The 23,162-nt window shown below is 40.4% G+C and overlaps 2 protein-coding genes across 5 annotated transcripts in view; one reads left to right on the top strand and one right to left on the bottom strand.

Moving 5' to 3' along the window:
* The window catches only part of myo1cb (myosin Ic, paralog b), a 48,493-nt gene extending 42,272 nt beyond the window's left edge, over positions 1-6,221 (bottom strand). The window contains exons 1-2 of one of the 3 annotated variants that reach the window (XM_084418354.1): positions 6,065-6,221; positions 5,793-5,972 (exon numbers count right to left, since the gene is read on the bottom strand). In XM_084418354.1, coding sequence (XP_084274480.1) covers positions 5,793-5,885 — 93 coding nt within the window. In that variant the 5' untranslated portion in view covers positions 5,886-5,972; positions 6,065-6,221. Of the gene's footprint in view, positions 1-2,460; positions 2,828-5,792; positions 5,973-6,064 lie in introns of those variants that run through there. The other 2 variants (XM_084418356.1, XM_084418357.1) reach the window with 2 other exon arrangements.
* Positions 6,222-9,348: 3,127 nt separating this feature from the next.
* prpf8 (pre-mRNA processing factor 8) lies at positions 9,349-22,769 on the top strand. 2 transcript variants are annotated; one of them, XM_084418162.1, is made up of 42 exons: positions 9,349-9,491; positions 10,110-10,241; positions 10,634-10,802; positions 10,893-11,057; positions 11,340-11,558; positions 11,634-11,846; positions 11,920-12,045; positions 12,126-12,231; positions 12,319-12,509; positions 12,764-12,883; positions 12,977-13,286; positions 13,366-13,500; positions 13,599-13,728; positions 13,819-14,015; positions 14,101-14,307; positions 14,410-14,573; positions 14,666-14,792; positions 14,898-15,090; positions 15,594-15,781; positions 15,913-16,151; positions 16,262-16,408; positions 16,499-16,709; positions 16,791-16,907; positions 17,035-17,282; positions 17,397-17,576; positions 17,657-17,792; positions 17,897-18,066; positions 18,244-18,373; positions 18,493-18,639; positions 18,829-18,989; positions 19,129-19,320; positions 19,449-19,686; positions 19,795-19,923; positions 20,026-20,139; positions 20,253-20,426; positions 20,530-20,723; positions 20,838-21,077; positions 21,165-21,306; positions 21,428-21,568; positions 21,675-21,814; positions 21,920-22,122; positions 22,233-22,769. In XM_084418162.1, exons 2-42 carry the CDS (start codon positions 10,121-10,123, stop codon positions 22,385-22,387), a joined length of 7,029 nt encoding a protein of 2,342 aa, XP_084274288.1. In that variant the 5' UTR covers positions 9,349-9,491; positions 10,110-10,120; the 3' UTR covers positions 22,388-22,769. The 2 variants fall into 2 exon arrangements, with proteins under 2 accessions (XP_084274288.1, XP_084274289.1); XM_084418163.1 differs by having other exon boundaries at positions 9,416-9,491; positions 10,113-10,241.
* Positions 22,770-23,162: the final 393 nt, after the last annotated feature.

Raw genomic sequence — 23,162 nt, 5'->3', positions numbered from 1 at the left:
ACTGCAGATCCTGCAATGAGCTCATGACTCACCACAGGGCATAAAGACATTTACAACACAAGTCCACAGTCTCTTTCTTACCCTGTGCTCTCTCCAGTTCTCAAACTAAAAAAACTAGATTAAAACCTGCTTTGCTGAGCTCTTTATAATGTAAATAAAGGCTATCAAGTCGAACGCCACTCTGTTCCTCTGTACCACACAATTACACGAAGAACCCTTTTATCTACTGAAGAAAGCCTTTGCAATGTTGAGCTAAAGACTAAATGTTTAAAGTCAACATGAAAGGCGTTTGCAACCCATTTTACTCCAGTAAATGTCATGCATTTCCAAAACAGGATATTGAACGAGAACTAAAAGTAGGGTGGGACTTGAAGAGGCTGAATATTTTGATGAATGAATACTAAGACAAATGAATCATTCACAATGAAACCAGCAAAGCGCATTACAAAGTTCAACTTCATATAAATGCTACAACAACAAATGAACAGTCAAGGTGCGGAACGCAGCTTCAGCTTAAAGCCGGGTAGAGACCCGGTTATGTGGTTGGTTAACCCTGAGAACTTCCTGTTCTGAGCATTTCAGACACAGGTGTATCCCCTCTGAGGTCTCTCTGGGACACGCTGACAGACCAGCAATGAGGGAAGGGCCGGGTTTGCTTTGCACAGCCACATGTGTCACCAGTCTGAACCAAATATTCCTCCGCAATCTCACCATCTTCATAAACATGATGAATAGAGTAATTGGAAGATAAAGAAACAGACTAAACAAGAAGCAAATGTTTCGGCCTAACACAAAGTTAGACTATGTTTCCTTGCACAATGGAAAAGTGGACACACACGGCACACTAATATGGCTCGCTGCTGACAGACGTAGAAACTTAATTGTCAGGGGACAGCTGGAAAATTGTCTCCCGGCCAAAAACCAGAGTCCCGTCGCTCTGAAAATATGCTCCATCCCAAAGTATTTGACATTGTTAGTCACCACGTATCAATTACAACCCTGAGTTAATTAGGCTTGTAGGGATGTCTTACTAAACAAGACTATTTTTTTGCAACACAACCATTCTAAATGAAAAAAAATGTTGTAATAGTTCTTGGAAAACGCACAGCAAAGCTTAACTGCTTATAGCATTATTCATCCATAAGCATAAGCAACTGTCAGCTCCTAATTGTTGTCAATTATACTAGTTGCACCATACATGCAATGTTGCACAATAAAAAAAAATCTGCACTGCAGGGTCCCATTGCAAGCAATCCATTTAATTTGACAGGCGTATCTTCGTTAGGTTTTGCAACGCATGGAAACAGCAATGACACAGAGGGGGGATGTGATTGAGGACACTTGAGGACATGACCTGCCACCGACCTTAAGATGTCATCAGTGCTGGGCTGCTAGACCGCACAGGTGTGTGCTGTGTACTCTTATTTACACAGTATAGTAAAAAAAAATCATGCATTCTACACAAATTTCACAAGCCTGATCTCTTGAGGGTGATGCTGATAGTATATTCCCAGTGGAATTCCCAATGTAATTGGACTGAGGGAGGTTAGATTGGCATGAAAGTTATTAACAGCTGGTCTCCTTCAACTCCTCCTGTCATCATGGAAAAAAATGTGGTCTGAAGCCGCCCAAATCACTCCCTAAGAAATGGAGCTCAATGTATATCTTATAGTATTGTTTCAAAGCTTTTGGAGATGGGGGTTTGTTTGTATAACTATCATGCCTTTGAATCAAGATCCGAACAGGTCAGGGAAGTTATTTAAATGGATAACATGGAGTAAAGTAACAGGTGAGATCCATGTGGTCATAACACTTGACAGTTGCTGTGCATAAAAACCAAAACCAAATGTTGAGCAGCAATGCCATAAAATGCTGTCTAAGTAGGGAGCTTACAAGCCTAGTAAGCGAAAACATCAAGTCCGACTCTTTTCCGCGAATCAGTTCTTTCGAACCGTTTGTTACAACAACAACAACAAAAAACGCTTGAAAAAGTTATTTTACATTATGGCGTAGTCATGTGGTCGCTTTTATTGCGTTTTTACAATAAACGAGTGCGTCACATACTTTTACTTAAATATTTCTGTTTTAGTTAAGAGTATTTCGCCATCAGTTAATCCTCGGTTGCCTCTCTTCAAATGCTCTTACTATCAATGCTTCTCAGGTTTGGTACTTTTAAGAAATGCTGCTATGACTAATTCAGTCCCATTTGTCAGCAATTAGTCAAGTCTGATTCTCGAAAGATCGTTCGGTCCGATTTGGCGAACCGTTTCAACTGATTCATTAGAAATATACGACTCGTTCACCAATCGGACATCCCAAATATGAAAGAAACCAATCTTAACGAAATATTATCCGCACACTGACACTCACATACACACACGTGTGAATTCAACACTACGTCACGTAGCGTAAACTGACTTTGTGCTTTTAAAATGAATGGCACGCAAAGTACTCACTTACCTTGATTAATAAAGCACACCAACTTCAGTTCCCGCAATGTCCAAAAGCACCGGTCGCTCACTGTAATACTGCATAAGAGAAACTCAGCAGTGATGGGAAAACTTGTTCTCAAACTTGAGCTGCAATCTGGACTTGTCCCTTGTGTGAATGAATCCCACCGACCAGAATATTTACCTCAGTGTGACACAGAAGTCGCTTAGATCACTTGATGACTACAGGAGATTTATGTGTCAAATAAACAGGTAGTCATGCTCTATTTTATGCCATAAGTAGGACATGTACTCAGTAATGGTTTGAAGCAAATGTTAGAAAAATTACCAGCCGGCAGGCACCCGCCCTCCTCTTTCTCTCGCTCACTCACTCACTCGCACACGCACGAGAGACACTGTACCAGGAAGTCCCTGACCAATCCCACGACTAATACAATATTTCTTTAACTCTTATTTCATCACAGTAAAACTATGAGCTTTTAATAGGGCGTTTCGATTAAGACTAGCCTGATTTGTTTTTTTTTTTTATTAAATAGCATTATTTTAAATATGTAAAAGCAGAAATAACAGTAGACTACTGCTTACTTTCCTCAAAACAATAAGCATAAGTGCTTATTCAGAACGAATAGACTCGTTTGTATGTGTGATTTCTGTCAAAAATAACTATATTTTTTATAAATAAATATATAAATCTTGAGGTATGATAGCTTTAGATAAGGTGTGCGTTACTCGAAAGCACGCTATAGCGTCATATCGCCCTCTACTGACAACACAGAAGAAACAGCAGCACCTTCAATGAATGTGTAAACGAGGTCTTCAATATTTCTCAAAGGCCCTTGGTGTCTAGATTGCAGTTATTTTGGTATCATTAAGAAACTATTTATAATATTCTGACTTCATTTTTATATTTTGAATATTATTTCGATTTTAGGTAAAGATTTAGTCTTTTTTTATGTCTATTTTTATTCTTTGTTATTTTAGTATGAGTTTGAGTTATTTTAGTAGGCTACATCAAGCTTTTGTATACTTTTTTATATGCCTATATTGTGTGTCATTTCAGTTCATGTTTATTTTATTTCAAGTAACAAAAAAGTTTTTTATGGTTTCAGGTTTTAGTTCTGCTTAGTCCTATCATTCAGTGCAATGTATGCCTACTGAAAATCACATTTCAAGTCCTACAGAGCTTTACTTCTGGCATTAATGTGCTCAAATCCACAATTTTCTCAGATTTTATTGCGCTAGTCTTAATTTTATTATGTCATTCAGTGGCCAGTTAAATGTGTTGATGTGATTTGAGGGACAGAATCGCAGCCATTCATTGTGAGCATCTCTTTTTCAGTTCACACACACACACACACACACACACACACACACACACACACACACACACACACACACACACACACACACACACACACACAGTATGTAACGCATTCCTTGTGAAAGGAAAGCCGTAAACATTCCACCATATCAATAAACACTGCTGAAACAAAAAAACCCATGTCAAGGTGACCTCACGCCTGCTAATCCTAGTCAAGTGCAGTGTCATGCTGTAGCCAGAGGGTGAAGTGATCGATTCTGCCCTTGTGCTCTTCAAATTTCAGGCCACCAAACCCTGGACTGACATTAAGCACATTTGTGCCGACCGGCTGAACCGAGAGGAAGGGTTGTATCCTGTTTACAAGGCAATGTTGGACAGACAGGCTGTACTAAAGGGTGTGTCACCAGTCAGGTGGAAATAGGCATTACACTTATTGTTCCTTCCTTAGTACAGTGTAGGGGTGTAACAATATATCGTGTCACAATATATCGCAATACAAAAATGCAATATGTATCGTGGATGGTTCACCCAAAATGAAAATTACTATGTGAGAAAAAAGTTTTCAGAGTTTTAGTGTCAGTACTACATTAAATTATATAATGTTGAATATAATGTACAATAATGCAATGTGGGGATATTTGTGGGTCCTGATAATGCCAAATGTCTGATGTTACCAGTAAAAAGTGGCCTACATTATTTTAAATAATAGTCAGTGACAGAGAACAAGCATAATTATTCGTCTAAAATTGTCCTGAAATAGTCTAGTTTAGACTAATAGTCTAAAAACTATTGTCCTGTGCATTGGGTTTCCAGCACCAAGATCAAGCCTATTCATTTACACCCACAATGTAATATCAAATTTAGCATTTTAACCAACAGTATATTTTTTTGTTAACCTTTTATAATATGTCTTGGAGTATCGCAATAATATCGTATCGTTAGTTCAGTATCGTGATATGTATATCGAATTGTGACATGAGGGTATCGTTACACCCCAGTACAGAGTTTTTTTTTCTTATTATTAACGTACCTCCCTCTCTTTTTCCCACTCAGACCCACTCATACTCAAACACACCCAGCAAGGGTGACACGACCTTGCCAGAAAGTCAGGAAAAGTATGCTGTTCCGAAATCTTCTGTGTCATTTCCTTACCAAAGTAGCATTCCATTCCAACCGCTATTAAATGAATTCTTAACTGTGTGGTTTTTAAGTGCTTCTCAAATTAGAAAAGTTTTTTTCTTAACAAAATATATTCTTATCAGCTAGATTCCAGCACTAGACCAAATGAACCATAAAGAAAGATCTTCAAACAGAACGAAACAAGTCAAAAGAATGATTTTCAAACAAAGTAGGAAGAAAAACAAAGCATATTTTAGCTAAAGGATTGTGACACTCATAGGCAACACCTTTCCTTTATGCCAACCAGACTAGGAGCATTTATGCAATCCATAAGAAACATTCAAACTTCTGTCAGAGTTAATGGTCATTTTCGTTGCACACAGACTGGTTTTAGTGTAAACCCCACATTCCTTGGACTGTATTATTAGATCAATCCAGACCTATTCATCAAAATCATTATATGGTCAGTGGAAAAACCTATAGAGATATCCAAATATTAACTATACAATCCATATTGCTGCATCTTTCAATGAGTTAATAATCAGTGTATTGAGTAGTTTGGTATTTTTTCGAAAGGGTTATCGCAATCTAAACACCATGCATTTATTGCAATCACTTGCAACTGTTGCTTTTATTATAAACAAGCATATGCTGAAAATCAAGATCTTGCTTACAGCATGGAAAATTCTAATGAGCCTCGGTTTTAGGGCATGCAAATCTATGACACGCTTTGCTGAGCACAACATATCCTGACAGCTATTCACAATTTGTTAAGAAATCGCTGGGTGCAGTTGTCTTTATTTAGTTATCCAAATTAGTTTTGAATGCTTTTCTGATACAGTTGCAGAGTCTGTTCTATTGACACATTCATTTAGCAGGAGATTTGATCTAAAGCGACTTACATTATTGCAGCTTTGGCAGTAAATCTCTCCATTTTTCCCTGGAGACAGTATGATTTCTCCTGTGGGTACCAGCTGGACCTTCAACTGCATCATGATGTGTCTCTTTGACTTTCTATGAGTGTCCTTCCTCACTAGCAGCCACTGTTGTGAGGGGGTTCAACCCTCACTGGTGCTTCTGCTCTATTGGATACAGAAGAAAGAGGGACGATATTCATAAACGACGAGATATAAGCAGAGAAAGATGAAGCAAATCAGGCTGATGTAGAATTTACCCGCCGCCAAACAGAGTCAATGCAGGTCGTTATAGATGTGTAAGGGGAGTCCAGGACTCGTCTCACAGCCAGATGTGCCCTATAGTGATGAGTTCCCTGACGCTGAGCTGCTCTGAGCGCTGAGAGTCTGCCGTCAGGGCTTCCTCTAGGCTTCAGCATCCTGTCCTCGACATTCCCGGGGTAAACACCGGAGGAGCCCACTCCATTTCCCCTGCACACACTTCAAGCAGATTTTTGATGATGACAAGTTAAAGGAAATATCTTTTTTGAGGGGAAAGGAGGAGGGTATTGGGGGTTGAATGTAACATATGGCTTTCTTTATGGATTTTTAAGTATATGGATAATGAATTAGCTAACAGAACGTTGTGGGAATGTTCGCCCCTTAATAAAATGTTACTAGAGCATTAGGAATTGGTTTCCATAAAAATAATATGCTAAAATTAGGGGAACATTCTTTTTGCTGCGGGAAGTTATTTTTAAGTTCCTTTTAATATGTTTTTAAATGAACACATGAAGGTCTTTACATCGGAATAAGATTCCCCAAAAACGTGTCAATGTTGTCTGTAAAATATAGCTTGCTGAAGGGGAAATGACAGAGACACACATCCTCTGACCTGTGACATTAGTTGAGACATTCATGATTTCTGGGCATCAACAGGAAAGAGTGGCCTTGGCATCACATGCACAATACGATCTAAATCTGGATAAAGACATGGATCTCTGTCACCTTTAGTGAGTTACATAAAACTGACTTCTGAAGGTTTTTATCTGTTGACAGTTTAATGACTTTAGTTGTCTTGCCTCCATATAGCATGCTGTGGTCACTAAAAACAACAGATGGTCAGCATAAGAGCAAAGAGAAATGACAGATCACAATCAAACACAGATCAACTGCAGATGGTTTAGACTATGAGACTGTAAACGCTGGAGTAATGATCCTGTTTGTAAAAGAGGGACATCGTGGACTCATTTGAGGTGTGGTAGGTGAGAAATGGGTGAAGGGCAGGGTAAAGATAACTATGAGTGTTTTGACATGGTAAACAGTACTGCCATAGTTATGTAACAGGCCATTTAGAATAGCACTCTTGAATATAACCGGCAACAACTATTTTAGAGGAAAAAGGAAACATCACATATATCAGTGGCATCCTATTTCCTCTGTCCTACTACTATTCTTTAGCAATTTTTACTGCAGTATTCCTCTCAAATGTTGTAGTTTTCTTAAATCTGACCAATAAAATAAATAGATGAAACGTATTTCGTTTTATCTCATTTACATTTTTTTCGTTCCCTTAAAATGTGGCCGTGGCATTTCTCAAATTGCATGCAAATCTGAACATTATGTCTATTTTAGGCCTGTACTATTAATTATTAAAAAGGTATTCATTTATTTGCAAGCAGCACGGGTTACATGATAAAGTTTAAAGGGATAGTTCACCCAAAAATGAAAATTCTGTCATCATTTACTCACCCTCAAGTTGTTCCAAATCTGTATGAATTTCTTTCTTCTGCTGAGCACAAAAGATGATAGAATAATTGGGAACCCCATTGACTTCCATAGAATGTAAAAAAAAAAAAAAAAATACTATGGAAGTCAATCAGGGGCTCCATCAACTGTTTAGTTACTTTTCTTACCAAACAGTTGGTTACCAAACTGTAACTAAACAGTTGATGGAGCCCCTGATTGACTTCCATAGTATTTCTATGGAAGTCAATGGGGTCCCATCAACTGTTTGGTTACCGATATTCTTCAATTCTTCTAAATATCATCTTTTGTGCTCAGCAGAAGAAATAAATTCATACAGGTTTGGAACAAAAGTAAATGACGACAGAAGTTTCATTTTTGGGTGAACTATCCCTTCTAAGTAAGTCTGATTGATTGGTTGGTTGTTGATGTCAACATATGCATCAGCACCACCTGCTGGCTCGTTTTGTTACATTTCCATTGCAGCGAGGACCTCTTGGAATAATGTAGCCTATAATGGATGTATGACAAGAAGAGTAAATTTAACACATTTATTCCATATTGTTCCTTACAGTTAGAAATGTTTTGAATTTAAACTTCAAATGCATTCATTTTGTGTGCATTTGTGGGCCTGTAAATGAAAATGTTTAGCCTGTTTACCACTTGTTTCTGTAAAATGCGGAACTGCAAAAGAATTTTAGTTTCAGAGTGAATTAAAGTTTAAGCCTTTAGTACTGTTTTGTATCCTTGGGGATATAGACATTTAAAATGCTGGGGGAGGGACAGTAATTTTGAGAAAAATATCAGGTCATGTGACTCTGCCGTTGTTTTCATATGTGGTACAAACTGTAACATGCTAAAAAGGAAAAAAAAATAATTGAAAGGAAATATTTTGTGGAAGTAGTCTTAAAGTGTAGAAACACTGTAATACATAACATAATATATCCTGCCAATTTAGTGGTTATATACGTTATATAATACATTAATATTATTTCAATAGAAAATTTGGTATAATTTTCTTATAATAATGCATTTCATTCAAAACATATTCAAGCAATCTTACCAGTTTACAACTATGAATGAACTAAAATAACAGGGAACATGAAAAGGACAAAAAGAGCACTTTTCATATCCGGTGTCATATCCGGAAGTTGGGCCCTACCAGAGCCCGTCTACGGAGAGCCTGTCCACTCCCTATTAAGCCCTATTGTACCGAATTTTGGTTGTAGTACCACCAGAGTTCCACTGGGGGCGCTCGCCATGAGTGCAAAATGAATGGGAGTCAATGGGGCTAGACGGCTAAATTTGTCTCTTTCACCCGATTGCCGTTGAGAAATCTCAGATGTGATTGTAGATTTTGCAAGTTCAACATGGGTTTTAGGTCGAAAGTTGAATGAACGAGTACTTATGTCGTTTTGATTTCTTACAGGTTGAGTTGTTGTTGCCCATAACACGCTAGCATTCTGCTAATGACGTCAGCATTCTGACGTCATTGACATTTTGAAAGACTTTTTTAAAGCAAATAAGTGACTCTAAAAAATCTAACACCCAGCAATGTGTAATTTCTTTGCATCTCCTTTCGAATACAACATTCAAATTACTAGACAAAAAATTATATCCTGAGAAAAGTGGATTTTGAGGGTTTTTCGCCATAGACCTCCATTCATTCTGCACTCGCCTGCGAGCGCCCTCATATGGAATCAGAGAGGAACTGCAACCAGTTCAGAAGCCGGAAGTGTAGTGAGAGTGAAACTTCTCGCCATATTAGACATTCTCTGGCCCTACGCATTTTCTTACGTTCTGTTTCGTAAATACATCATTTCCGTTGAGGTAGGATCTTCCAGATACGTAAAGCGCATTCGTGAATCGAAAGACCATACGCACAACGTGCATGGTACGCCATTCCGCCGAGCACAAACCAAGCACACAACTACATTCATTGGCGAGAAACTGCTTTTAACAGTAAGCTATTTTGATTTACACGAGGGCACGCTGCTTCTTATTTAATTGTTTTTTATTTTAAAAAGTATTACTTTATCTCTGGCAATGCTTGTTTGCGGAAACAGTTTGTTTGTGTGATATGCGGTAAGCTAAGCTAACATGCTAACTCCTGCTTTATTGAGGCCGAAGGAACGAATAGTATTGCGCATAAATGCCTACGAATCATAAATATATTTATTTGAGCTGCAAAATGTCTAACCTGAAAAGTGTAACTGTTACCTGTCGGTTGTATTTAATCAGTAAACATAGGCTTGCAAGTTTCTAGCCGATAGGAAAACAATTCAGGCGCCATAGTCAAGTTAATCGGCTAATTTGATTGATGTGGTTTAGGTAACGTTATTTTGTTAAAGTAATGTTAGTTGGCCAAACTTTTGCACTTTAGTTAGGTTTCTTTTACAACCATCAAAAAACACCTTTTCTTTGATTTCACTTCTTTTTTCTACTGGATAGTCAGTCACGCTGTTGTGGTTCTTCTGTTCGTATGGCCGTGTTGTATTGCGATCATCGGTAACGTGTTTCTGTACGCATGGTTTGAAGTCTGACCTCATATATTTTGTGCATTACTGTTTTTCCTTCCAGTAGACGCTGCCATGGCAGCTGCATTCCCCTACAGAGGTGTTCCTGGAACAATGCCTCCAGGTGTTCCTCCACCTCCTCCTGCTGTTGCTCCAATACCAGATTACATGACCGAGGAGAAACTGCAAGAGAAAGGTGAGTTCACATCATTTGATCATGCAGTTCATTTCTAACTCACGTCCCACACTAGCGTTTTTAAAAAGTTTCTTGTACACACTGAAATCATCTTACTGTGCAAGAGATATACCGAGAGACCAGATATAATGAAGTGCTCAGGCTATTTTTCTGGCACAATTGTTTTTATTAGCACTATCTCATTACTTAATAATGCATCCATATAATAATCCATTCTTCAGAAAGCTCTGTTTCGCATGACAAATGTTGTGTCAGTATGGATGGAAGGCCAAAACATATAGGAAACTATGTGGTTTCAAATGTATCCAGATTTGTGTAGATGTAGCTTAAGTTATATACCAACTCGGAATGTTTAGTGACATGTTTCTCTTTTGCTTGTTACTCTGTTGTAGCCCGGAAATGGCAGCAGCTTCAGGCCAAACGCTACTCTGAGAAAAGGAAATTTGGCTTTGTGGATGCTCAGAAAGAGGACATGCCACCTGAGCATGTGCGAAAAATCATCAGGGATCATGGTGATATGACGAACAGGAAATTTCGTCACGACAAGAGGGTCTACCTTGGGTAAGCACATTTCATTACAAACATTATTATGTTGACAGTTAGGTTTTTATGTATGCTCTTTAGTAACATTGTGTTGCTTTTTGTTTGTAGGGCACTGAAATATATGCCCCATGCAGTACTCAAACTGCTGGAGAACATGCCCATGCCCTGGGAGCAGATCAGAGATGTTCCTGTGCTCTACCACATTACAGGCGCCATTTCCTTTGTAAACGAAATCCCATGGGTTATTGAGCCGGTGTACATTGCTCAGTGGGGGTAGGTGACAGCATACGGACGCAACACTTTCAGAGCAGAGATTGAAACTTAAATAAAAAGTGTATTTAAGAAAGAAAAAAAATTCCCACAGTACAACTGAAAAAACACATTACTAATATGTATGGCTATTTCCATTTCTTAATTTGCAAACAATAAACCATCAAGCTTTTATTTAAGTGGAAAACTGCTTAGAGCCCTTAAAGCTTTTCTTCATGCTGCAATTTCAGTTTTATTCAGAATTATCATGCAGCCCTTCAAAAAAAGGTCTTTTTTTTTCACCAGCACAATGTGGATCATGATGCGTCGTGAGAAGAGAGACAGGCGGCACTTCAAGCGCATGCGTTTCCCCCCATTTGATGATGAAGAGCCTCCATTAGATTATGCAGACAACATCCTGGATGTTGAGCCTCTGGAGGCAATCCAGATGGAGCTGGACAATGAGGAGGATTCTTCTGTTGTAGACTGGTTGTATGAGCATCAACCTCTAAAAGATACCACAAAGTGAGTGTTAGTGACGGTTGTAAAAATATGGTTAGCTTGTTTCCTTTGCTCATGATTTATCTTTTCCCTTCACAGATATGTGAATGGGACCACATACAGACGCTGGCAGTTCACTTTACCAATGATGTCCACTCTGTATCGATTGGCTAATCAGCTGCTGACAGACTTGGTGGATGGAAACTACTTCTACTTGTTTGACTTGAAGGCTTTCTTCACCTCCAAAGCCTTGAACATGGCCATTCCAGGGGGGCCCAAATTTGAGCCGCTTGTCAGAGACATTAACCTCCAGTACGTACTGTCCATCCTGTAGCATTATTGATTGTTTTATTTTCTCTAGAAGTCTAACTTGTTATGGTTACAGGGATGAAGACTGGAATGAGTTCAATGACATCAACAAGATCATCATCAGGCAGCCAATCAGGACCGAATACAAAATTGCATTCCCTTACCTGTACAATAACCTGCCACATCATGTGCACCTCACCTGGTACGAAATATTATCATACCTATGATTTTATTATCTTTATTATCATGTGCTGAACCAGTGATATCTGTTGGTCCATGCAGGTACCACACACCAAATGTGGTGTTCATCAAGACTGAGGATCCTGATCTGCCTGCCTTCTACTTTGACCCTCTGATCAATCCCATCTCTCATAGGCACTCTGTTAAGGTCAGAAATTAAACTGTTTAATTAAACTGGATGTAAGTTTCTTGGTTTCTTCCCCAAACTAATTGCAAGCTTGTGTTTTCTCCATAGAGCCAAGAGCCACTGCCAGATGATGATGAGGAGTTTGAACTTCCTGAGTATGTAGAGCCATTCCTGAAGGAGACGCCCCTCTACACTGACAACACAGCTAATGGAATTGCACTGTTGTGGGCACCTCGTCCATTCAATCTCCGCTCGGGAAGAACCAGACGGGCTATTGATGTGCCTCTCATTAAAAACTGGTTTGTATAATACAGTATACTGCATTTGCACACTGTAAGGGAGTTTTCACACAGAACACATTTTTGCTTTCCACTTTGCTGCTTTTCCACTTATTTTTCAGCCTATTGTGCAAATGCTGCTTTTTTTTCGTGTTATTCAATGCAAAAATGTTTTCTGTGACTGGCCCCTAACCCATGTAGGGTTTGAGTATTGAGACCATGCAAGAAGGCTATAATTTCTGATTAGAGGCTCTTGTTTCTCCAAACATCTTCAGGTATCGTGAGCACTGCCCTGCAGGCCAACCTGTGAAGGTGCGTGTGTCTTACCAGAAGCTCCTGAAGTACTACGTGCTAAACGCTCTAAAACACAGACCACCTAAGGCACAGAAAAAGAGGTGAGGTTGCTATTCCAGAGCTTGTTCCATGGAAAAGTGTTTATGCATTTAATGATTTTCCTTTTTCCTTACATTTTCTCCTATTTATTTTAGATACCTGTTCCGTTCTTTCAAGGCCACCAAATTCTTCCAGTCCACAAAGCTGGACTGGGTAGAAGTTGGTCTCCAGGTGTGCCGGCAGGGCTACAACATGCTGAACCTGCTGATTCACAGAAAGAACCTCAACTACTTGCACTTGGACTACAACTTCAACTTGAAGCCTGTGAAAACCCTCACAACAAAGGAACGTAAGAAGTCCAGATTTGGAAACGCGTTCCACTTGTGCCGTGAGGTTCTGCGATTGAGCAAGCTTGTGGTGGACAGTCATGTGCAGTATAGGCTTGGAAACGTTGATGCTTTCCAGGTATGAGTGGTTTCTGTTTAGCTAATCCATACCATTGTCTCATTTTTTTCATTACTAAATTCTTTTGTCTATCCTGTAGTTGTCAGATGGACTGCAGTATATCTTTGCCCATGTCGGTCAGTTGACTGGCATGTACCGCTACAAGTACAAGCTCATGAGGCAGATTAGAATGTGCAAAGACCTGAAGCATCTCATCTACTACCGCTTCAACACAGTGAGTAACACTCAATGCAAATAAATACATAATTTTGTTGATTGAATCAAAGTTTGGATTGGTGCTATGCCTTGCATCTAAAGTGACATGTTTTTTAGGGCCCAGTTGGAAAAGGTCCAGGCTGTGGGTTCTGGGCTCCAGGGTGGAGAGTCTGGCTGTTCTTTATGAGAGGCATCACCCCTCTTCTGGAGCGGTGGCTTGGCAATCTTCTGGCCAGGCAGTTTGAGGGTAAAATGAGCTTTTATTTGTATGCAAAAAGCATGTAGAAAGATGTAGTCAAAGTTACCAAGTGCTAATTTATTGTGTAATGCCATTTAGGTCGACACTCTAAGGGTGTTGCCAAGACTGTGACCAAACAGCGTGTGGAATCTCACTTTGATCTTGAGCTGAGAGCTGCTGTGATGCATGACATCCTGGATATGATGCCTGAGGGTATCAAGCAGAACAAGGCTAGAACCATCTTGCAGCATCTCAGTGAGTCATGGAGGTGCTGGAAGGCCAACATCCCCTGGAAGGTACATTTTTGTTCATTTGTTGTTGCCTATGAATGGTATGTTATTCAATTTCAGAGTTTACCATTAAGTGATCATTTATTTTCAGGTTCCTGGGCTTCCAACCCCCATCGAGAACATGATTCTCCGCTACGTGAAGGCCAAAGCTGACTGGTGGACCAACACGGCCCACTACAACCGTGAGAGAATCAGAAGAGGAGCTACTGTGGATAAGACAGTGTGCAAGAAGAATCTGGGACGTCTCACTCGACTCTACTTAAAGGCAGAGCAAGAGAGACAGCACAATTACCTGAAGGTACATTTCTTGGGTAACACAAAATGTCCTGGAAGACTTTGAACAGGTTGCTATTACCGGGAAAGAACACATTGATGAGTGATTTAATATTTTATCTTATAGGATGGGCCTTACATCACTGCTGAAGAGGCCGTGGCCATCTACACCACCACAGTGCACTGGCTGGAGAGTCGTCGGTTCTCTCCGATCCCCTTCCCTCCTCTCTCCTACAAACATGACACTAAGCTGCTCATCTTGGCTTTGGAGAGACTCAAGGAGGCTTACAGGTCAGGCCAGTCCCATAACAGCAACCTGGATGGATGTGCTGGTTTTGTGTAGATTGCATCTTTTCTGACTTTACTTTGTTCCTTTTAATTAGTGTGAAGTCAAGGCTGAACCAGTCACAGCGTGAGGAGTTGGGTCTGATTGAGCAGGCTTATGACAACCCTCACGAGGCTCTGTCCAGAATCAAACGTCACCTCCTCACTCAGAGAGCCTTCAAAGAGGTTTGCTCACATTCAACATTTAAATGCATTTCATGTAACCACAAGCATCCTCTAAGCCCATTACTGGTCCTAGATTGCATCTGAAGTGGTTCTTTTTCTCTCTAGGTGGGCATTGAGTTCATGGACCTTTACAGTCATCTGGTGCCGGTTTACGATGTTGAACCTCTGGAAAAGATCACTGACGCATACCTGGATCAGTACCTGTGGTACGAGGCAGACAAGCGCAGGCTTTTCCCACCCTGGATCAAGCCAGCTGACACAGAGCCACCTCCACTGCTAGTGTACAAATGGTGCCAAGGTGAGATCAATTTACTGTGGTCGACCAGTATGGATATTTTGATGGCCAATGCCAATATCTTAGAAAGCAGTGAGGCCGATATAAAGCTGAAATGTTGACAGTGTATGAAAAACGTAGTGTTTTCTTTTATATTACCAACTATAGAACGCTAAACACTTAAATACTTTTTTATTTACAGTTTACTTTCTTTGTTTAACATTTTACATCTAATAATTTAAATAATTGTTAATCTCCGCTCAGGTGCTGGTGTTGTCAAACTGAAAGTCGCTCAAAGTCCCATTCATCATTTATTGGGCATGCAGAAACTCATCTGCTAATGCCAATAATTAAAACATTGGCAAATACCATCAATCCCTAATTGTGACTGGTTATTTTAAGACATCAAACTATTGTAATGTTAATCTAGAGATCTTGTACACTGGATAAATGAGGGTTGATTAAAGGATAATGTTAATTAAAATTTCATTTTCAATTTCATTAACATTTCTAATTATGTCTACTAGGAATCAACAACCTGCAGGATGTGTGGGAGACAGCAGAGGGTGAATGTAACGTCATGCTGGAGTCTCGCTACGAGAAGATGTACGAGAAGATTGACTTGACGTTGCTGAACAGGCTTCTGCGTCTCATTGTGGATCACAACATTGCCGATTACATGACGGCCAAAAACAACGTTGTCATTAACTATAAGGTCTGTTTATTGCACAATACATTCCATTGATAAAATTCATATTTCCCTCTTAATGCATTTGAGAAGTTCATATTAGAAATTTCCATTCACTGCTTGGGTTGATTTTAGATATCTGTATTTTCTCTTTGCAGGACATGAACCACACAAACTCGTATGGTATTATCCGTGGCCTGCAGTTTGCCTCTTTCATCGTGCAGTACTATGGGTTGGTGATGGACCTGCTGGTGCTGGGTCTGCACAGAGCAAGTGAGATGGCTGGCCCTCCTCAGATGCCCAATGACTTCCTCAGCTTCCAGGACACGGCCACTGAGAGTGCCCATCCCATCCGTCTTTACTGCAGATACATAGACCGCATTCACATCTTCTTCAGGTTAGTAGTGCAGATGAATGAAGTCTCCTGTTTTGCAGCTGAGTTTTTTTTTCTTTTTCTAAAGTTGCTGTTTTATTAATGTTATGATATTCTGGTTCTGCTGTGTGTAGGTTCTCTGCTGATGAGGCGAGAGATCTGATCCAGAGATACCTGACCGAGCACCCGGATCCCAACAATGAGAACATTGTGGGCTACAACAACAAGAAATGCTGGCCCCGTGATGCTAGGATGAGACTGATGAAACATGATGTGAACTTGTAAGTGCTCTAGACTTTGCTCCTTCTGAACACCTTAATAAATCATAGACAAATGCATGTGGTATAATTGATTTCCTTATAATCGCACAGGGGCCGTGCTGTGTTCTGGGACATAAAGAATCGCCTCCCTCGTTCTGTGACCACAGTTCAGTGGGAGAACAGCTTTGTGTCTGTGTACAGCAAGGACAACCCCAATCTGCTTTTCAATATGTGTGGCTTTGAGTGTCGCATCCTCCCGAAGTGCCGCACTAGTTATGAGGAGTTTACACACAAAGATGGTGTTTGGAATTTGCAGAACGAGGTAAGTAGAATTACAAACGATCTGTAAAATAACTGTTGGCACATCAGAAAGGATGGTGGATAATTGTATGTTGGTTTTTAGGTAACAAAGGAAAGGACAGCACAGTGTTTCCTGCGTGTAGATGATGAGTCCATGCAGAGGTTCCACAACAGAGTGCGACAAATTCTTATGGCTTCTGGCTCCACCACCTTCACTAAGGTATGAGCCTTGAACCTTAAAAGCAAAACATCATACTCATATAATGTGTAATAGGTATCAGGAACTAATTTGACATACTTGTATTTCCCATTTTGCACATGGTTTTACATAATGTTGATCTTCTCAGATTGTGAATAAGTGGAACACAGCTCTGATTGGTCTGATGACGTACTTCCGTGAAGCTGTGGTCAACACTCAAGAGCTTCTGGACCTGCTGGTGAAGTGTGAGAATAAGATCCAAACCCGTATCAAGATTGGTTTGAACTCCAAAATGCCCAGCCGTTTCCCTCCTGTGGTGTTTTACACCCCTAAGGAGTTGGGTGGACTCGGAATGCTTTCCATGGGACACGTACTAATCCCACAGTCTGACCTTCGGTAAGTTAATTGCTGTTTTTGTTGCTGTTTCCTTGATCTCATACAACTTTAATGAAATGAATATGCTACCACAGATTCAGGCTATTGATGATAGTTCAACTGTTTTTTGCTCAGGTGGTCCAAACAGACTGATGTGGGAATCACTCATTTCCGCTCTGGAATGAGTCACGAGGAGGATCAGTTGATTCCTAATCTGTACCGTTACATCCAGCCATGGGAGAGCGAGTTCATTGACTCTCAGAGAGTTTGGGCTGAATACGCCCTCAAGCGCCAGGAGGCCATTGCTCAGAACAGGTACTGTACTCTTAACCAAAGCCAAATATTGATGATGTTGATGTATTCAAGCTTATTAATATGAATTTGGTACTCCTCAGACGTTTGACACTGGAAGATCTGGAGGACTCCTGGGACAGAGGTATTCCACGTATCAACACCCTCTTCCAGAAGGACAGACACACACTTGCTTATGACAAGGGCTGGAGAGTCAGAACAGACTTCAAACAGTACCAGGTAAAAGTCTTTCTATCTGGAAAACATTGCACGTTAACAGCAATGCCACACACCAGTCAGATTTATTTTCGTGGTGTTTTAAAGATTTTTGAATGTGTTTTCAGGTTCTGAAGCAAAATCCATTCTGGTGGACCCACCAAAGGCATGATGGAAAATTGTGGAATTTGAACAACTACCGTACAGACATGATCCAGGCACTTGGAGGGGTGGAAGGCATTCTCGAGCACACTCTGTTCAAGGGAACCTACTTCCCCACGTGGGAGGGTCTCTTCTGGTAAGATCTTTTTAGGTTGACATATCCAGTACAGTTAACCCAAAGTTTAAGTTTGAGACTTTTTTAAAATCTTTTTTTATTGATAAACGCAATGAATTCAGCAGAAACTTTCAATTTAGTTAATTTTGGCAAAAAAACAAAAATTACGCATTTATTTAACATTTTGATCTTCTATAGGGAGAAGGCTAGTGGTTTCGAAGAGTCCATGAAATGGAAGAAACTCACCAATGCTCAGAGATCTGGTCTGAACCAGATTCCTAACCGACGATTCACCTTGTGGTGGTCTCCTACAATCAACAGAGCCAATGTAAGTCTATGAGAAGCAACTGCATTTAGAAATGGGGTGGGGAAAAAAGCGTTCAAAGCGGCTTCTTTTTTTTACCCCCTTTTTATTGAGACTCACTCATTCTCTTGATGTTCTTGTAGGTATATGTGGGTTTCCAGGTGCAGTTGGACCTCACTGGAATCTTCATGCATGGTAAAATCCCGACGCTCAAGATCTCTCTGATCCAGATCTTCAGAGCTCACTTGTGGCAGAAGATTCATGAGAGCGTCGTCATGGATCTCTGTCAGGTAAAGAGATGTGCTTCCTTAGGTCAGGATATTAAACAATTAATATAATGCATGCTTATTTAATGAGACCCTACATTACAGTGTAAGTAGGACTGTGGTTTTACACTTTAGATTGAACTTACTAACAATTGACTTATTCAGAGTTGTGCTGAAGAGTGCCATCAGTAAGCTTTTGTTGGCTTTTTGTAGGTGTTTGACCAAGAGCTGGATGCTTTGGAGATCGAGACTGTCCAGAAAGAGACAATCCATCCCAGGAAGTCTTACAAGATGAATTCCTCCTGTGCTGACATTCTGTTGTTTGCATCCTACAAGTGGAATGTCTCACGTCCCTCGCTTCTAGCGGACTCCAAGTATGTGACTAAGCATAATAGATATGTTGAGTTCTAAGATTTCAAGAGGAAGCATGAATATAATTATCACAAGTAGTGCTCGCAAGGATAACCAGATAGAAAATGCCTTAATCATATTTTCTTGCGTTTCTTTCTATAGGGATGTTATGGACAGCACCACCACACAGAAGTACTGGATTGACATTCAGCTCAGATGGGGTGACTACGACTCCCATGACATTGAGCGATATGCCAGGGCCAAGTTCTTGGACTACACCACTGACAACATGAGTATTTACCCATCACCTACTGGAGTCCTGATTGCCATTGATCTGGCTTACAACCTTCACAGGTCAGTATTTTGTTGTGTTGTGTAGGTGATTTTGTCACATAGTAAAGTACAACTTCAGTTGCACATCCCAAAAACAGTGACAGAGCAGCTGCTAAAGTATTTTATTTGTCCTCTCTCTCTCCCTGCAGTGCTTATGGAAACTGGTTCCCTGGAGCCAAGCCCCTGATCCAGCAGGCCATGGCAAAGATAATGAAGGCCAACCCTGCTCTGTATGTGCTGAGAGAGCGAATCCGCAAGGGTCTGCAACTCTACTCTTCAGAGCCCACTGAGCCTTACCTATCTTCCCAGAACTATGGAGAGCTCTTCTCCAACCAGATCATCTGGTTTGTGGATGACACCAATGTGTACAGAGTCACCATCCACAAGGCAAGTGAATTTAACATCATGTAGATGTCTTTTATGGTGTTCATGTTGTCATTATCTTGGGTTGTGTGTTAAAATGTCTAATTTGTTTACATTTTATCCATGTTTTAGACTTTTGAAGGTAACTTGACCACCAAACCAATCAATGGAGCAATTTTCATCTTCAACCCCAGAACTGGACAGCTTTTCCTGAAGATCATTCACACTTCTGTATGGGCAGGACAAAAGCGTCTTGGACAGGTCAGTCTTGTGTTTTGTCTCCGTGCAGTTATTTTTTTTGTCTTTAGTCAGTCACTCAATTGTTTTAGGTTTTGCTGAGCTGCACTTTTTCTGTTTTTATAGCTGGCTAAGTGGAAGACTGCTGAAGAAGTGGCTGCCCTGATCCGATCGCTGCCTGTTGAAGAGCAGCCCAAACAGATTATTGTGACCAGGAAGGGCATGTTGGATCCTCTTGAGGTTAGAAACGCCCATTAAAACTGTGAAAGGCAAATTAACTGAGTTAATGCTCTGGAAATTATCTTAACATCTGTATGTTAACTTTTAGATTAACAGCTGTCTGTTTTTCTCAGGTGCACTTGCTGGACTTCCCCAACATTGTAATCAAGGGCTCTGAGCTCCAGCTGCCCTTCCAGGCATGTCTGAAAGTGGAGAAGTTTGGAGACCTCATTCTGAAGGCCACAGAGCCTCAGATGGTCCTGTTCAATCTGTACGATGACTGGCTGAAGACCATCTCCTCTTACACTGTAAATCCAGCACTAATACTATAATTTTGAGCTGATCATTTGTTGCTTCTGAGGGTTACACTGCTCATAAGGTCTTTAACCATTGTACATTTTTGTTGCCTAGGCTTTCTCTCGTTTGATCTTAATTCTGAGAGCACTTCATGTCAATAATGACCGTGCCAAAGTTATCCTGAAGCCTGACAAGACCACCATCACCGAGCCCCACCACATCTGGCCCACTCTGACCGATGAGGAGTGGATCAAAGTGGAGGTGCAGCTCAAAGATCTCATCCTGGCTGACTATGGCAAGAAGAACAAGTGAGTGCTATGGAACAAATGCTGACTTCTGAGTGCATACTGAAAAAATATTTTGCTGTATGAAGTTTTCCTTCACATTTTAACTTTTTTTTTTTTTTTTTTTTTTCTTCACAGTGTGAATGTGGCGTCTTTGACCCAGTCTGAAATCAGGGACATCATCCTGGGTATGGAGATCTCGGCTCCATCCCAGCAGAGACAGCAGATTGCTGAGATCGAGAAGCAGACCAAAGAGCAGTCTCAACTAACGGCAACACAGACTCGCACTGTAAACAAACACGGGGATGAGATTATCACCTCCACCACCAGCAACTACGAGACGCAGACCTTCTCTTCCAAAACTGAATGGAGAGTTAGGTGTGTAAAGTTCTCCATGTCTGTCTTGTCTTTTTAGTTGTTAAAACACAGCTTGATTGAGTTTTAACTGTTTTCCCGATCTCACAGGGCGATCTCTGCTGCCAACTTGCACTTACGTACTAATCACATCTACGTGTCATCGGATGACATCAAAGAGACTGGATACACTTACATCCTGCCCAAGAATGTTCTGAAGAAGTTCATCTGCATCTCAGATCTTCGTGCTCAGGTTAGATGAAATGTCGTCTTAACATGATTTCTCTTATAGATCCTCTTCCTTTGGTTCATTTAGAATTATCCTAAACCTTTTTTTAGTTTTTTAATTTTTTAATTTTTTTTTATTCCTATAGATTGCAGGTTATCTCTATGGAACCAGCCCTCCAGATAACCCTCAGGTAAAAGAGATCCGCTGCATTGTGATGGTGCCACAGTGGGGTACACATCAGACGGTTCACCTGCCCAACCAGCTGCCACAACACGAGTACTTGAAGGTCAGTGTTTTACACACATGCATATGTCTGTAGTTTGGTGTTATCAGCCATCTACGTTCTCCCTAGCCGTATCAAACCGTTTGAATGCCGTCTTTATCTTTCATAGGAAATGGAACCTCTTGGATGGATCCATACGCAGCCCAATGAATCGCCCCAGCTTTCTCCTCAGGATGTCACCACTCACGCAAAGGTCATGGCTGACAACCCATCATGGGATGGCGAGAAGACTATCATTATTACTTGCAGGTACATATTTAGCATACTAATGCACTGTAGCTGTGTAATAATTGTCTGGTTATAATGTATTTGACACTGCTTTTGTGAGTTTAACATTTGGTTTTGCTTATCTAGTTTCACCCCTGGTTCCTGCACGCTGACGGCATACAAGCTGACTCCTAGTGGGTATGAGTGGGGTAGGCAAAACACAGATAAGGGTAATAACCCCAAAGGTTACTTGCCGTCTCACTACGAAAGAGTACAGATGCTCTTGTCTGACCGTTTCCTTGGCTTCTTCATGGTGCCTGGCCAGGTTTCCTGGAATTACAACTTCATGGGTGAGCATAGCTTTAAATTAATGATATAATTTAAGTGATTTAAACCTTTTAAAAAATCCTTTCAAATATGACACTATGCTCACTACTTTCTATTCCCCCCCTCATTCTAGGTGTTCGCCATGACCCTAACATGAAGTATGACCTACAGTTGGCCAACCCGAAAGAGTTCTACCATGAAGTTCACAGACCATCTCACTTCCTCAACTTCGCTTCTTTGCAGGAAGGTGAACTCTACAATGCTGACCGTGAAGACATGTATGCATAATAGTACAAACAGCAACTATATAAAGTAAAAGCACCCAGCAAATGCTTTTGTTCTGTTTTGTCACCAAGACTCGCTCTTTATTGTTTGCAGTAATGTAAATGCTTAGAAACTCAAAGGATGTCATGTTTTTTGCTTCATCATAATTGTGTGGCATTGAGTTGATTATGCACATTGCAGAAAAGCATATTTTGTGCTTTGTCTGTAGATGTGAGATGAATGAATTGCCATCTAAAAATATCTGTATCGTTTTTCGTAATTTGTAGTATGTTGTGTTTTTATAAATCTGGCATATTTTGTCTGTACCCTGTAGCTATGTTGTGCATCTGTCATGTACACTGTAGTTCGGGTTTAAATAAAGATTACCACTTTTATAAGAATTTGAGCTGTATCTCATTGTCATTTCTGTTGGTTTTGTGGAATAAAATCATCTGTGTCCACTGAAGGAACAGTAGCTGCTCTATCTACAGCAAGGTCACTGTATGCCTTCAGAGCAAACCAATCTGCATGCATATGTTACAGTTCACTGAGCAGCTCAGCCCTGAACATATGAAATGGCAAGTTGTTTTAACATTTATTCCTTAAAGAGTGGTATCCGATTGGATGAAGTCAATACGATGTCAGTACATTTGTAACTCGCGTTTATTCTTAATGAAGCACCTGAGTGTGTCAACAAAAACGGTTGATTCCAGTGATAAACATTTAAGCCAATTTGCATCTGCCACTGCTCTCTGGTGTGTCTGTGGCTGAACACGTTTTGAGATCTGGAAATTCAATG

The sequence above is a fragment of the Rutilus rutilus genome, assembly GCF_951802725.1.
Source record: "Rutilus rutilus genome assembly, chromosome: 9".
Lineage (NCBI taxonomy): Eukaryota > Metazoa > Chordata > Actinopteri > Cypriniformes > Leuciscidae > Rutilus > Rutilus rutilus.
This window is presented reverse-complemented; position numbering and strand designations above follow the sequence as displayed.